The sequence below is a fragment of the Ylistrum balloti genome, unplaced genomic scaffold (genome assembly GCF_031769215.1).
Source record: "Ylistrum balloti isolate Yb309-2 unplaced genomic scaffold, AGI_CSIRO_Ybal_v1 Utg369578, whole genome shotgun sequence".
In the NCBI taxonomy this organism is placed as follows: Eukaryota; Metazoa; Mollusca; class Bivalvia; order Pectinida; family Pectinidae; genus Ylistrum; species Ylistrum balloti.
The window spans coordinates 128890-146824 of record NW_026781870.1 but is presented as its reverse complement, the minus strand read 5'-3'; the positions used below and the strand labels follow the sequence as shown (position 1 = coordinate 146824).

The window sequence follows — 17935 nt, the reverse complement described above, 5'->3', positions numbered from 1 at the left end:
AAAACACACCTGGTTATCTGTCCTCTTTATTGCCTCGTTTGGTGTCAGGAAACTTAAAATATAACCTCCATGACGGACAAAACTTTTCTTTGCCAAATTTCCGATTACAACAAACGAACCTATCTTTTTTTCTTTCTACTATCTGACGTTGCAACCAATGCACACAGCTTGACCTTGAAAATAGATTTGGTTTTTCTTACCCAGTTTTTAAAAACTCCAGGATTCTGGATTGGTGATTGGAAAGCGTATGTGTTGCATACTAGACTACGAAATAATTCGGATACTTTAAATAATGGCCGTTCAGATCCAATTTAATAGATTACCGTTACTGCCAATCAGAGAACACACGTCTGTGTCAATGTGGACATCCTTTTAAATTGTCATGCGAGACGACATGTCCAGATACCAAATTACATAGGGAGAGAGATCAAAATCTCTTTATCAAGAAAAGTATTTATTGCCGAGTGATTTGACATATTTTTACATCATTTTCATTCGAGTAGTTATCACTACCACGTGGTATAGTAAGTTCAAGTCTACTGGATTATAGAAATAATTACTCTCTGGTCTGTATGATTATTACATACGAAGAAGTAGTGGTAAGTGTCTTCAATTAAGCCGTCTAAACATTTAATCCCGTTTCCTCTTAAGGAATTTGTTTTTACTTAAGTGAAATTCTTTTTCCCTTAAAAAATAGATATTAATTTAAGTGAGAAATAACATAATGCAAACACTTTATTCAATCTAAATTCTTTTTCACAAGTTAAGTGATATAAAACAAAATGCAAATTTCAGTTAAATGAGTTTTACTTCCATTGTGTATATGGTTTTGATTAATGTGATTGTAAACACCTAATGATTGGTTAATAAAAGAGCTAGTCCGAATCGATTGAAGAGGGTGGGAGTTCAGACAACCAGCTATTTGTTTAATTATCTTTTCCACTTGAGTGGGGAAAATCTCATCAGAATATCAAAACTAATTCCATCGTTAAGTTAATCGGAATAGATTTAATGCACATCTCACTTCAAGAGGAAATATGATTAGTCTTATCAGAGACGTATATAACACGTCTCTGGTCTTATCTAGCCTTGTATTTTATCGAACTTTACAGGAAGTGGTTAACTATCAATTGGAAAACTTGTGTCCAAACCGGCCACTTGAAAATGAATCAAAATGTGCTATTCACTACTATGTCTTTTGTACATTCTGTTCACATGACTGCAATGTCACGTGACAAAATATTCTGGACAAAATGGCGGCGCGCTGTCAAGTTGCATTCTCGCTGTTATTGTCCCTGTCATTACTTGTGTATGTGTGCGGCTGTGGCATCACGACACATATTGTCATTTGTAAGTACAAGTGAGACGTACCACATTGAGCAATTACTATATACATACAGATATAAGTCCTAAGAGGTCTCGCAGACGCACATTGTGCAATGAACTGACCGCCGATACGGTATATATATTTGCAGATTAAGCACTTTATTGCGATCTTAGTCAGAGATGAGTTTACTGTGTACGTGATCGTACCACTGGTACACCTGAACATGAATGTAATTCTTTTCATAAACTATTTAATTCCATGTAGATACGAGAACTTGAACGAGAAAAAAAAGTACACTGACTGAACATGTACGTGTGTGTGTATGTGTAGGAGTTGTGAGTGGATGTCGTCATACTACATGTAGCCTCTGCATTATAGTCTTTCCTGACTCAAAGTCAATCCTGATTCCTGAATAATGACACTCAGATCAAATATTTAATTATTATTATTACTTTTCTATATGCGCGTTAAATCTGTCACCAACTGGCAGCACAGGTGTTTGAATGTGGTTATGAACAGCACAAGTTAAAATACTAATTACATATAAATATAAAAGGACAGCTTAAAGTTAGCACAAATTATGAGATATAAGCACCAGGGCTGCAGGTTAGTGATAAATTGATTGTACAAGCTGAGTGATCAAATATTGGAAAAAAAATAAAAATAGTTCAAGCTTCTTTACAAAAGGAAATCACAACATACATGTTAATAACTAGACACTACTTTCATTATAGAATTTTCTTTTCACTGTGATTTACAAGGTCAAGGATATTTGATGAATATACTGTATCTATTCTGATTAAGAATGAGTTCTTCTTACCATACTGTTTTACAGCTGAAATAGCGAAGGAACACTTTGGCAACATAAGTCCCACACATGTTGATTATAAAGAGGTTTGTAATTTCATTCATCATCAAGCATATTAAAAGATTTGAAGGAAAACTAAATGTAATTATCTTTGGCATTAAATAAGTTTATATGATTGGAACTTAAATCATGTTTAGACTTTCTGACATAAATAATAACTTTATAGAAGATAAAAGTTCTTGGAATCAGAATGTCTTACATTATTAGTGATAATATATACAAGATGTAAAACAGTGTACATATGTATCAATGTAACTAATAAAAATTGATATTAGTTATCCAAAATTTAGATAAACATGTTAAGAAAATCTTTGGCTACACTAAAGGAAATCTCTGAACATGACTTTTAACGTAAAAAGTACTATATAATTTAAAATTACTTATACACTGTACATTGAAAATAAAGATTTTGGGTAATTTCAGATTATAACCAAGCATCACGATGCCTTTATGGCAGGAAGTCCTTACCCTGATGCCTTCTACAGCTCTCTGTGTGATAAAGGTATTGTATTTTACTTTAAAAGACACCCACTACACTTTTGTATAGGGAAACAATATTTATCAAATTAGGGTACAGCAATTATCAAAGATGGAGGATGTTTATGTTGGTTTTTTTACTGGTGGAGGGAACAAAATATGTTGATATCATCTTTTAAAATTTTTCCATTGGTTACTACTAACAAATGCTGATACTTTTTAAGAATAAGGGAACATTATAACTTATACCTAAACAGTGTTTTATTGTGTGAAAGAAATATAATTTTGAGTCTAGGTTTTGGAGGTAAATGATCAAATCAGCTTTATTATCAGCATGAATTCGATCAAAGAATTTTCTCAAATGATTGTATAATAAAAATGCTAAATTATACATGATCACACACGTGTTTTCATAAAGAATCCTTTCAAATAAAAGGATTATTTTTTGTTCCAGGAAATTACCAAAAAGTGTCTGAGGACACTCACTGGTCTGGTTTCCTTAATGCAACCATCAACTACATCAGGAATCATTATCCTCAACCTTGGGACACGGTAGGTGTTATTGTCTTCTCCTGAGACATAGTAGGTGTCACCCTCCTCAACCCTGGGACATGGTAGGTATCATCCTCCCCAACCCTAGGACAATTGGTGTCACCCTCCTCAACCCTGGCACACAGTAGGTGTCACCCTCCTCAACCCTGGGACATGGTAGGTGTCACCCTCCTCAACCCTAGGACAGTAGGTGTCAGTATTCTCAACCATGGGACAGACTCTGTAGATGTTACTACCCTTAACTATTGGATGTTGCAAGTGTCACTTTTACCAAACCTGGGGCTCACTCCATGTTGCTCTCCTCAACCTTAAGAAATGGTAGGTTTCACTCTCAGGAACCTTGGGACATGGTAAATGCCACTTACCCTTAGCCTGGCACATGGTGTCACTCATCCTAAACCAATGATGCTAGATGTGACTCTCCTGAACCCCAGGATATGGTAGGTGTCACTTCCCTCTCTCCTGAGATCTTATAGATGTGGCTCTTCTCATCCCATAGCACAATGTAGATGTCATTTTTTATCATTGATGGCCATACTGTTGTGAACCTTGTATGCACTACAGGCCACAGAGAACCTGATGGCTGTCATGTTTGGGGTTGTGGCTCTTTAGAATTGTCTGCCCTTGCTCCTTAATGATGCTGATGCCAGCCTATTTGTATAACAGACCACAGAGAAACAGGTTACTTTTATGTTTGAGGTTGTGGCTCTTTAGAATTATTTGCCCTTGCTGCTTAAGGATACTGATGCTGACCTTGTTTGTATTACAGGCCACAGAGAAACAGGTTGCTTTCATGTTTGAGGTTATGGCTCTTTAGAATTATCTGCCCTTGCTTCTTAAGGATACTGATGCTGACCTTGTTTGTATTACAGGCCACAGAGAAACTGGTAGCCTTCATGTTTGGGGTTGTGTCCCACCAGGTAGCTGATGTTGTATGGCACAGCCTCGGTGTGGACCAGGGCTTCATAACCACAATGGATAAGGTGAGTAGATTTTCTGATGATGGATATCTCAACATATTTGATAGCAATCCTTAGCTTACTGAAATATGATACCTGGAGTATGAGATATCCTCCTTAAATGCAATTAAAGTGATAATATTCAAAGTAATGTTAACTTTTTCATTTTTTAGGTTAAATATATCCTTATCTCTATCTACATATGGTCATTCCATGTAAAGTTTATATGTAGAGCTCCTTGGGATTAAGAAAGATAGAAAAGTAAATAGTGAATATTCTTAACATTAAAATGAAAGCAAAGAGGTACTCACTATCAAAAGAGTAAAAACAAAATTCATTTAACATTTACCTTTATTTATATCTAAGTAACTATTTACCATGTTTTCCCATCTAATTTATATAACTTATTTGTAGTGGATTGCAATTGTGTTACTATGTAATTAAAACATCCTTGTCGTGTCATTTAAATACAAATCACAACAGACAGATGATCTATGAGCTCTTGAAGGTCAAGTTATTACTTTTTTGTCTAACAATAATTGAAAAGATCTTTGAGGATGTCTTTCATGTGAATTTTATTTTCTTTTTATCATTATAGGAAAATTTTCATGGTTCTTACAATGATGCTCACACAGCTGCAGATTTTGGTGAGTATGCAAGTATTTATCATAACAAGGTTTCCTCTATAATTAATACATCAGAGAGTTTTGTCAGACATGGGTTATCATGAAAGTCTGTGATAAAGGACATTTTTAATTACACAACAACTGAAATAACAAGAAAGAAAATGAAAATTATAGTGTGAAAAAACATGTTTAATTTCAGGTGGGGATGTGATGAACTTGTTTGACACAGACGTTTCAATGTACATGGATCCTCAGAAAGAATGGTAACTATTCTTCCTTGCTTGCTTTCTTCCATTCTTGCTTTCTTCCTTGCTTACTTTCTTGCGTGCTTCCTTTCTTCCTTCCTTGCTTCTTTACTTGCTTCCTTCCTTGCTTTCTTCCTTCCTTGCTTCTTTACTTGCTTACTTCCTTGCCTCCTTACTTACTTCCTTCCTTGCTTCCTTCCTTGCTTTCTTCCTTGCTTACTTGCTTGCTGGCTTGCATACTTGTTCCCTTACTTTGCTTCCTTCCTTTGCAAAACAAATCAGAAACATGTTTTGTTATGTTTTCATTGAATTTGATATTATCAGTAAGATTATGTGAATTTGTGTCTATATGACAGGTATGTTCCTGTAGATGACCTGACAAGGATTTATCAGGAGTTTTACGGTACGACCAGGATCACCAGTCCAGTCATCGACAACTGTTCTACTTTACTCCTTGTAGGAGGGTATGCGTATAATATTGTATAAAATCTGTTATGCATTTTAGATCATCCTGTATATTTACAACACAAAATAAAAAAATTCATTACATTTTTTACAGATTTTGTATGTTAGGTAAAACATTTTTCATTTCATACAGTGTCTGTGTTGAACATTATTCTTTGATAAATAGTACAGTGTTTTGAAATAATTTTTTTTTAATGCTTGCTGTTTCTTAAAAATGTCAATGAGATTTGTGAAGAAAGCAATAAGTGATATGTCCTTTAATTAAGGTTGAATGAATGTATACTTAATGGTAGAATATTTTACATTGATCCTTTTTCTTCATAAATAAAAAATGATAAATATACATCTGTCAGTACATGTACATCACAGTAAGAACTGAATGGCTCTGTATTTTGTCTTTACAATGATTACATTTAAACTGTTATATATTATGATTTCAGCTATGCTGAGATGGCTGGAGGCTCAGAAGTGAGTATCTGATGTCCTGAAAAATCATAAAGTACCATATAACTGGTAATATTCATGAGTAAAAATTTTCACAATTTGCTAATGAGACGATAAATTATATTTCAACAAATTAAAATTTTATAATATGGATGTAAAAGGATACCAAATATTTGTGTCACATTATTTCATAGATTAAATTTTCATGGTCATGCTATGGTACCTTGAAATAGTGAAAATATGATCCAGACAAATAAAACAGGATTAATTTAGTAGTTTTATTGAGTCCAACTTGAGTAGAAATTGAAATATTAAACTATAGATATATTAGAATTTATCATTTCACTAACAGATCCTCACAACATAAATGTCATAAAATGTTATAATTGTAAACCAGTTTATTTTTGAGGCTGTGAATTTTCTCAATTTCATACTCCTAAATTTTTTGGCGATTCATATAGTCTGTGATTATGAAGTGATTCTAGTCACAGTGATGATTTTTATAGTTATTCTGATACACCAACCTTACAAAAATGTTTATTGGTCAATGGTTTATATAGCTCTCATAGCCATGAGAAAAATTAATAGCAACAAGTTAACAGGACTTTCACACGTTATTTTTACTGTTTTACAGGCATATGCTGCTGTTGCCAATACCAGTCCATTTTTAGTGGATCAATACCGTGACTACTTTTTGGGTGGTGTTAATGATATGGCTGGATGGTCAGCTCGACTGTGGAACCGCACCATCAACATGCTGGAGAATGGCACTAGGTATGTTTTTTTTAACTCTCTGTAAATATCTTTGAACAGTTTTGTTTTCAAATGATTGTAACATTGTTTAAAACTGGTTTCCAGATCATAATTCTTATGGAAGAAGTTTGAATCAAAAAAAGAAAGTTGCTCTTGGATATCATAAAAATGTTCTAAAAATATTTTAATACCAGTCTTCTTCTTATTTAACTAATTAATAAAGGTCTTTTATTCAATTCATTGTAGTCCTGATTGAAAGCAAGTTATTTTGTAAATTCTTAATACATATGGGATCCGACAAGGTTTTTCAGTTTGCCTTGGCTATCAGTTCTAGTTTTAACAAAAAAACGCAAGTACCAGGGTAGTAGTTTGTTAAGAGATATTCAGAGCATTTTTCACAGCTTTTATGGACAAAAAATTCTGCATACAATTGTTTCTAGAACATGTCTACTGACATTTTAAACTTCTTTACAATCTTTTTAAACCCTTGGCTTCTTTATCTTTATATACAAAGTTATTGCCCTTTGTCCAGCATGCATCACATTGTCACATAAATCATGCACATGTAACACAGTCTGAGGTCTTCTGCAGTACTGTTTACAGAGTTATTGCCCTTGGTTTACTATGCTGAAGGAGTTGATATTTGACTGTAACAGTATAATATTTTCTACTTTCTTACAGTTCATGTGTGATCCCACACAATCCACTGTATATCAACTGTAATGGGTCATCCTCACAAGAGTTTTACAGATTTCACAACAATAAGGAGAAGAATGGCTTCTTTCGACAGCCTGACCTACGTGGTCTTACACAGGATGATGTTATTGTGGAGAAGGCCTATAGGGGTATTCTTGTCAAACCAGGCCACAAGATCAGAGTAAATTTCATTATCTAATTTAACGGAAAAATATATATAAGTTGTCCCATAATATCAAGTACCATTTTAATTATTGATAACTTTTACTTGAAAGGAATTAAAAAAGCATGGACAGCATTGTTATGGTTTGATATATGTATATTGTAAATTTTATGTGACATTTTAAGTATATATATATTTTATGTGTCTTAAAAAAAGATCAGTCACAGGATATGATCCAAATGATGTCCTTTACATAAAAATGATGTGAACACAATGCTGAAACTTGACATTTTCAAGGTATCCTTTTATAATGGAGCACCTCAAAAATGATCTTATCTTATGATGACTTGTAACGATTTGTAAAAATCTCTCTCAGTCTCAGATACAAGACAAGAGAGATACTTTACTTACAAGAAGAAAAAGAATCATGGCAGAGAAAATGAAATTAATGAGGAACAAGGAATTGGAACAAATGAAAGACAGTCCAAATCAGATGGGCATCTACTACACACCGGAGAGATTCTCTAAGTTTGGATGGTAAGCAAACTAATACACTTATTTTTAATGAAAAGTTTTATTTGTCTGTGATCACCATGACTACCACAGCTACATGTGTGTCTATTGTTATTAGCTTTATAAAAGCATTTTCAATTGTAGCACAATTTTGGCATTTCTATTTTAAAAAAGATAACATAATCACCCTGTTATCAGTGTAATAACATCCATTAAGATAGATTTTGTTATAACTACACTGGTGATAACTTCTATAGCTAGTCAAACTGCTTGGCTGAAGGATCCCATTTTTCAGTTGTAATGTCATAACTTCATTACCTCATATCTATCAGAAAATGTCACTGAATGAGAATATCTCCAATCAAGTACTTATTTAGATATTATAAAAAATTGTTGCTGAAGTTTTTGTAAAAGTAGTGAAGTTATGTCATAAATAGAACCTTTTATTTGTTTTCTTTCAATATGAAATGTTTTTGGTGTCGGACAAACACTGCATATTTATAAATACATTGTAGGTCACCTGAGACAATGTTTCAAGTGATCTATTGGACTCACCTATGTCTGGCATTGTGTGTTGTTTGCCTGGCCCTTTTTGTTAGACTCTTGAGCCTTTTGTTTAAATAGAGTATGTATTATTCACTGAAAGAAATGTAAACAAGCTGAATATGCAGGTCACTTGCTGTTGGTGACCTTAACGGTGACGACAATGATGATCTGGTGGTGGGGGCCCCTGGATATGGTGGTGGAGGCAGTCCTGACCAAGGCAGGGTGTATGTTTTATATGGTGAGTATTTTATGTATATGATATCTCATGCATGTATATTTATGAATTATATTGTATGATACCAAACTTTTGTAACTTACATATTGACATATTGTAATACATTTGTACATTTATTTTTTATGACATCTTGTGTGAATTTTCTCCCTTGTCACTATTTCTTCCTCCTGAGTTTTTAGCAATATTTATGACACATGAGAATTTATTTATTGCATTAATTAAGTCTATATGAAATATAAAGCAGGTGACAGTTAATGCACTAGTCATGTTTATCTCAGCCCTTCTTTGTTGTGTATCTTAAAATCAAACTGACCACATGATAGTGTAGGGGAAACTTATGAGCTTCAGTTTATTTATCCCTTACAAATTTTTGATTGACAGGGACAGATGATGGACTGCCTGTAGCTCAAGGAGCCTACTATCTCCTGAATATGAATAACCAGACCAACTGTACCCTTAAGGGGCCTCCACAGGTAACTACCAATAATATCCAACAGTTTCTCTCACCCTATGTGCTCACAAAGTAACTACCAATAATATCCAACAGTTTCTCTCACCCTATGTGCCCACAAGGTAACTACAAATAATATCCAACAGTTTCTCCCACCCTATATGCCCACAAGGTAACTGCAAATAATATCCAACAGTTTCTCCCACCCTATGTGCCCACAAGGTAACTACAAATAATATCCAACAGTTTCTCCCACCCTATGTGCCCACAAAGTTACTACCAATAATTTCCAACAGTTTCTCCCACCCTATGTGCCCACAAAGTTACTACCAATAATTTCCAACAGTTTCTCCCACCCTATGTGCCCACAAAGTTACTACCAATCATTTCCAACAGTTTCTCTCACCCTATGTGCCCACAAGGTAACTACAGATAATATCCAACAGTTTATCCCACCCTATGTGCCCACAAAGTTACTACAAATAATTTCCAACAGTTTCTCCCACCCTATGTGCCCACAAAGTTACTACCAATAATAAGCAACAGTTTCCCCCATGCCATGTGCCCCACAGGTTACTGATATATGTCATCTGTACCCTGTCCACTCAGGATTTTCCAAAGGTTGCTATTTATACAAACAACCATCCATAGGGCCTTCCACATACTAGTATATAAAGGTAAGATACAAAATCCACCAGGGACCTCCAGCGGTGATTAATATAATATTGTATTGTATATTGTATCACATTTATATAAAACAATTCCCTGTGTATGGACATTTTTGTGTAGTGATGTTTTATGACACCTATTGTATATTTCCAGGCCCAGTCCCTGTTTGGTACATCAGTGGCAGTGTTAGATATTAACCAGGATGGAGATTTAGATGTGGCTGTAGGAGCTCCAGCATTTAGGAACCATGGACAACTCGACTACAATGTATGATTCTTGTATATACCTGTACAGTGTAGTATATACCTGTACAGTGTAGTATGTACCTGTACAGTGTATTATATACCTGTACAGTGTAGTATATACCTGTACAGTGTATTATATACCTGTACAGTGTAGTATATACCTGTACAGTGTAGTATATACCTGTACAGTGTATATATATACCTGTACAGTGTATTGTAGTATACACCTGTACAGTGTATATATATACCTGTACAGTGTAGTATATACCTGTATAAGGTAGTATATACTTGTACAGTGTAGTATATACCTGTATATTGTAGTATACACCTGTACAGTGTAGTATATACCTGTACAGTGTATTATATACCTGTACAGTGTAGTATATACCTGTACAGTGTAGTATATACCTGTACAGTGTATTATATACCTGTACAGTGTAGTATACACCTGTACCGTGTATTATATACCTGTACAGTGTAGTATATACCTGTATAAGGTAGTATATACCTGTACAGTGTAGTATATACCTGTACAGTGTATTATATACCTGTGCAGTGTAGTATATACCTGTATAGTGTAGTATATACCTGTACATTGTAGTATATACCTGTACATTGTAGTATATACCTATATAATGTAGTATATACCTGTACAGCACGACTTGGATGTACATGCCATTAAATATAACTTTTTTCCCCAACAGTAGAAAACCTTTTACCAAGTTAGTGATATATTTGATCATTTTTCTAAAATAAATATTTCAGTTGTTGATTAAACTGTTAATGACACAACACAGGACTGGTATTTAAATATGATTCTGTACTGAAAGTAAGTATCTAGCTTATATGTTGTTAAAGGTATAAATGTTTGTAAAAATAATATTTTGATGTCAATTACAGGGAGCAGTATTTATCTACTATGGTAAACTGACACCTAATGCAACACTCTACCAGCCAAATATAACAATCACATGTAAGGTAAGATATGATATTGACTTATCGTTACCATAAAAATATATAATATATTGTAATATATGTACTAAACTCATTGTAAATGTAATGAACTGTTTCAGATTTAACAGTTCAATGTTTGTTTATGTACTGAGACCAATTTTGGAATGTTGATAATTTTATGTCTTATTGCCGTTGGTGTTCCTTTTGGTATAAACAGAAGTTGGGAAGTTATAAATGAGACGTTTATAATTGTTGGTTACAAATTACTTGACAGAGGTGATCTTTCTGGCAACTTTGACTGCAAACGATTCTAAAACTTACTTATTTTGTAGAGTCAGTACTGTAATCTTGGATTTACCATGACGACAGGTGACATTAACAAGGATAGTCACCATGACCTGTTGTTGGGGACACCATACTATCAGGTGGTGGCAAATCAGAGTGGCATTGTGTCAGCACTGCCCTCTAGTCATGCTTACTCAGGTCAGTGGTCAACCTTCTAGTCAATCTTACTCATGTCAGTATTCAAATTTCTAGTCAATCACATTAGTATTCAATCTTCTAGTCAATCTTACTCAGGTCAGTATCTGAACCTCCGGTTATGCTTACTCAGATTAGTATTCAACCCTCCAGTCATGCTTTCTCTCGTAAGTATTCAGACATCCAGTCAAGCTTACTCTTGTCAGTATTTCACCCTCTAGTCAAATTTACTCAATTCAGAATTCAATGCTCCAATCTAGCTTCTTCAGGTCAGTATTGAGCCTGCCAGTCCAGCTAACTAATTGTTCAGACTTCAAGTCAAGCTTCAAACACAGTAAAGTATTCAAACATCTAATGAAGATTACTCAAATTAGTATTCAGACCTTCTGTCAAACTTACTACATACAGCAACATATATGTATTAAAGTATTCAACCCTCCAATCAGGCTTCCTCAGGTTAGCATTCAACCCTCCAATCACACTTCCTCCAGTCAGTATTCAACCCTCCAATCACACTTCCTCAGGTCAGTTTTCAACCCTCCAATCACACTTCCTTTGGTCAGTTTTCAACCCTCCAATCACACTTCCTTTGGTCAGTTTTCAACCCTCCAATCACACTTCCCCCAGTCAGTATTCAACCCTCCAATCACACTTCCTCAGGTCAGCATTCAACCCTCCAATCACACCTCCTCCAGTCAGTATTCAGTCCTCCAATCACACTTCCTCCTGTCAGAATTCAACCCTCCAATCACACTTCCTCCAGTCAGCATTCAACCCTCCAATCACACTTCCTCCAGTCAGTATTCAACCCTCCAATCACACTTCCTCCAGTCAGCATACAACCCTCCAATCACACTTCCTCCAGTCAGTATTCAATCCTCCAATCACACTTCCTCCAGCCAGCATTCAACCCTCCAATCACACTTCCTCCAGTCAGCATTCAACCCTCCAATCACACTTCCTCCAGTCAGCATTCAACCCTCCAATCACACTTCCTCCAGTCAGCATTCAACCCTCCAATCATACTTCCTCTCATCAGTATTCAACCCTCCAATCACACTTCCTCCAGTAAGTATTCATCCCTCCATTCTCACTTCCTCAGGTCACCATTCAACCCTCCAATCACACTCCCTCATTTCAGTATTGAGATTTCTAAGTGGATTTTCAATTTTCAGTGATTTGAAAACACAACTTCTATCTGACCAGATGAATTTTGTTTTGATATTGGTATGGCCTCGTTCATCTCACTTTGAAGGATTGGTGAAATGTTTTAGTCTGTTATGATTATTGTAAATGAAATAACTTAATTCTTTTTCAGGACACATGGTGATAACATTTGAATCTTTAATTGAAAAGTGGAGCCTGCAAAATAAACAGGTATATTCATAAAGAACAAAATACGAAATGTATTTGTGATGTTTCAATGACTAGTGTTCTTTGTACATTGTCACCTTCATAAGACATTGGTTGTTAAACATTGCATTAGAATAAGGGTTTCCGTCATTATAGATATTCAGAATATGTAATCATTCCTGATAATGTCGTCTTTGTGTTTATTTATATGAGGAAATGTTGTTGAATATAATACATTTAGTATGTAAAACTCAAACTCGAATTGTCTGGGTACAAGTACCTGGTATTCGTGTGAATTGTAATCAAAATAAAGATAAAAAGGTTTGGCTGAACCAGAGGAAACATTTTCTTGTTAAAAGAAATTAGAGTCACCAGATAATGAGAGAACAAAGTTTGACTGTATGTTATAACTCCAGGCTTACAGCTGGTTTGGACACAATGTCAGAGTACGAAATGGCCTGGTTATGGTGGGACAGCCTTACTTCAGGAAATGTAGTAGGTTTGTGACATTTAATTAACTCCTATTACCTTAAGGGTACATTGTATAACATATTTTTTCTCTCTCTTTTATTACTGTACATACATTTCTACAACTACTGTACATTCAAACATATGTTTGATTAAGATTCCATTGTACACATAATGTATTATTGGGAAGACCTGGTATGCTGTGTTCCTTTTTTCATTCATCAGAAATTAATGGCCAGTATGTCTAGGAATTGACCAGGTATGGTTTGGTATATACTATATCAATAAGTATATGTAAGGAAAATTTCATGCATCTATGAAGCAGTTTTTATAATTTCAACTTATTTTATAAAAATATATAGCTATTTGTTGTGGCTATTTTATATATAAGTGACTTATAATTAATTGATCAATTTAACATGAAATGATTTTAATATACATCAATACTCTATCACAGACCTGATTGTCAGTTGACCCCGTCTGACCTCCAGACTGTCGGGGCGCTAAACCTCTACAACCTGGGAATGACTTACAATATTTCTGGCCTCACTCTACATGGAGAACAGCAGTTTGACTTGGCAGGATACAGTGCTGATGTTGGTTTTCCCTACGATAATAAATCGCTGATCCTGGCTGTAGGTGTGGTGGGGCGTGATGCCTCTGGGGTATACGACACTATTCCGATCCATATTCACCAAGCAGGAGTAGTATTTGTATATAACATCACAAACAACAACGTCCAACTCCTTGCCACCTTCACGGGCGACAGACAATTTGGCAGGTTCGGCATTTTTATCAAGGTACATAAACATTATGTTAAGGTATCTGTTGGAAGTGTATTTCAATTTTAATTTGAATATTAAAATTGTTTTCATGAACAATACATCAAACATTTCAATAACCATATGATATTGCTTTTGGACCTGAAACCAGTGGTTATTATAGACAGGTTTTGTGATATACAGATGACCTTTATAGATAGGTATTTGTGATACACAAATAGCCTTAATAGATATGTGTTTGTTAAGTACAGATTTACTTTATGAATAGATGTTTGTTATGTACGAAAAACTATTACAGACAGGTATTTGTTATGTACTGATGGCCTTTACAGACAGGTTTGACTATATATAGAAATTATATGCCTTTCAAAGGAACATACTGAATACATACTTTTTCAAAATTATGTGATGAAATTTAGGATATGAAAAGTTGAATATTTTTTCAAATATTCAGAATTTTTAGGTGTCACAAATTCTGGAATCGTGCCTTTTTGGTCACCTATTGTTAATTTGAACTCTGTTTTGAATCGTCTTTTCTGATCCAAATTGCAATACAAAACAAAGATTAAAAAAAAAAGTAACATATTGTTTGTAAAAGGTTGAATGATACCTGTATAGTTGATTTGCTATTTTCTTTACAGTTTGAAGATGTAAACGCGGATGGTATAGATGATCTAATGATTGGAGCACCACGACGTAATTCTGATGCTACAGACATCATACCACGCTGGTTTTCAAATGGTTGGTATCCTGCTTGCACTCCTACCAAACAATGAAATCATTACTGATAATCATAACCATTAAAATTCCATTGATAACCCTTCAAAAACTGAAAAACTTTTCCTTATTTAATGTGATATATCATATAACTGTAGGGTCTTAAAGTAAAAGGTCAAGGTGACTTTCATCATTTTCAAATAAAAGTGTAGACAATATCATGAGAATACATCAAATGAATTTGTGCTCCAAGGTCACCTTTACCATTTATAGAAATTTGTCAAACATGGATTAATATGCTTGATAGTGGGAACATTTTCTAGTTCTAGTATCACACATTAGAATTGATAGTGATGGTTTTTTTCTTCAGATTACGATGGTAAATTGTATGTTTACTATGGTGGTAAATATTTTCCTAAGGGAAATGCCACATACTCCTCCCAGTGTGGACTTTACTACCCCTGTCCTGAGACAATGGTAAGTTACAAAATTTTACCTTTATCCAAAATGTTTATCTAATTAGTCTTGTCCACAGACAATTAGCTTATTAATTTCATAATTGGAAGCCTGTTCTGTGCCTGTCACTAGGTAAAGGAAAGAAATTATATGGCAAATAAAGTATGTGTTTAACAGAAAGACCCAGCCAGCTGGAAATAAGCCCACCCATATTTCAGTATTATATGTACTAACTGAATGTTATTATCCTCCAATATAAATAAGGTGACCTTCTGACTCCAGGTAAACAATAATGTGCTTGCCTTGTGGACAATATTATACACATAGATTTAGTATATTGATACCCTCAAGAAGCTATGAAGATGTTACTACAAGGATGTGTTATTTTGGCGCCTGTTCAATTTCCTTCATTTTAATTACCTACAGTAAGAGATTCTAATAATCTATTTTACCTACAACTAAAGCAAAGATTGAGTTATCAGTCCGTTGAGTGCTACTTTTTAGCCAACCATCATCAGGGCTATTCAAATCACTGTGTACACCCATAGTCGGTCTGTAAACAATTTTCATTATCACTATTTCTTCAGAAGTACTGGTTAGATCTTTTTCAAATTTCATATGTAGGTTCTTTTTGGCTCCTAGTTGTGCTTGTTTGATTTTGGGACTGACCAGAAATATAAATGGCCAACAGATGACCATTTTGGGTCTTTTTACATAAAGGTTTATTGTTATCATTTCTTTAGAAGTATGGGGATGGATGGATCTCAAATTTCCTTGGTCCCTAGTTGTGCCTGTTTGATTTTAAAACATGATACCATCTTGGATTTGGCAGTTAAAGATTATTGTCTCGTTGTTAAATGTTAAATCTTCAGATTTCACTACATGTATCAATGGATTTTAGGCTTAAGTGCATAAAATAGAACAAGGATGTCTATTTAACAGCTGTGTGATATCATCCATATAAATGTCAGGATTTCTATCTATGTGTCTTTGTAATTCCAGGCCAATTTTACTACTGACGCTTATGGATACAAATTGAAGATGGGATTTAATGCTGCTATCTTAAAGGCAAAGAATCGGGTTTGTATTTAACGGTTTTAATTGTTTACTCTTCCCATCTAAACTACTGATATAAACTTCTAGTACAGCATACCTAATATCAATGATAACCAGTTCATTAATTTTACTTTAATTTATATCATCTCAGTGATATTGATGATTTAAGGATTTTTGAGACAATGCTATATTTACACAATCTGCTCATCATGATAAAATGCCAATACAATGAAAGTCTATAATCATGAAAATAAATGTTCACAAATTTTAATTATATTTTTATTTTTAGTAACTGTAAGTGGGGGGAGTGGGGAGGTAATCAATAAGGTACATTTAAACACAGAACACATTTTGTTTACAGAACAACATGGTGACGTCGGTGTTATATGGTGACGAACATTTCGACAAATGGTCTTCTCCGACCGTGTATGTATACAGGATAAACACTACAAGGACATCTGACGGAGAAGAGGTTGGAGGTCAAGGGTCAAGTTGATAAAATCTAACGTATTTGTACATTATCAGATTTATCTATATCTTTGTGTTCTTGATTTATCTACATTGAAACCTGATCACTTTTTTTTGTGTTAATCTGATATTTGGTATAAATGTGTTTTTTGTAATGGTATATGAGAGGAGAAATGTATAAGGCATACATTGTACATATAAGATATGTATGAAATCTTCATGAAATATACAGATGTAGATAATGATATATCTGATGTATGTAAGTGTAAGGATGACGTTTATGATTAGAGAATATTTCAGGAAGAAGATATTTATTGATCAGAGTATAATTTTGTTGATTATTTTATCATTACATTAATGTTTATTGACAAAAGTTATTCCGGTGATGTGTATTTTTAAAACATTCTGGTGATAAAGAACCTATCAATTGATAGCCAAGTCAGATAAGATATGGTATAAATTCATAAGAAATGTTGTGCATTTTCAGGGATTGAACCTGTTTTTCATTTGTACTAGGTATGAATCCTTCCCTAGGTATACTACAATCTATACAAAGTTTCAGTCCATGCGAGTCCTTGTAACAAATATGATCATCTTGCTTAGGTGATTTACTATTCTGGGGATGTGTGCTTTAATGGATTCAAACCAAATGTAGTCTGAAATATCATTGTGGGAATTCATCAGATTTGTCAAACCACCATCTGTAAATTCTGTGGTTTGTTCATCCATTCATTGACTTTCAGATGACTGTTAAGGGCCATGGCTCTCTTGTTTATAAGATTTACAGAGAGATGTTTCTATTTACCTCATAAATTATTGGCTGGTACTCAGGGATCCATATGGTGGAGTATTTTTGTATGAAAAATGGAAGAATTTTCTATTCATTTTATGAGAGTATATGGTCTTTTAATTAATTTTGAATTTCTATAACTTTGAGACAAAAGATAACTTTCATGTGTACCGATTG

At 34.2% G+C, this 17935-nt stretch overlaps 1 protein-coding gene across 1 annotated transcript; it reads left to right on the top strand.

Annotated features, from left to right (window-relative positions):
• Positions 1-1253: 1253 nt before the first annotated feature.
• Positions 1254-17935, top strand: LOC132543089 (phosphatidylinositol-glycan-specific phospholipase D-like). Its single transcript, XM_060206547.1, has 24 exons — positions 1254-1350; positions 2163-2221; positions 2619-2697; positions 3127-3224; positions 4097-4207; positions 4782-4830; positions 5009-5072; positions 5411-5518; positions 5960-5987; positions 6598-6737; positions 7398-7593; positions 7952-8112; positions 8760-8872; positions 9251-9342; positions 10143-10256; positions 11135-11212; positions 11521-11671; positions 12987-13045; positions 13438-13520; positions 13947-14289; positions 14913-15012; positions 15359-15465; positions 16447-16524; positions 16862-17935. Exons 1-24 carry the CDS (start codon positions 1254-1256, stop codon positions 16994-16996), a joined length of 2643 nt encoding a protein of 880 aa, XP_060062530.1. The 3' UTR covers positions 16997-17935.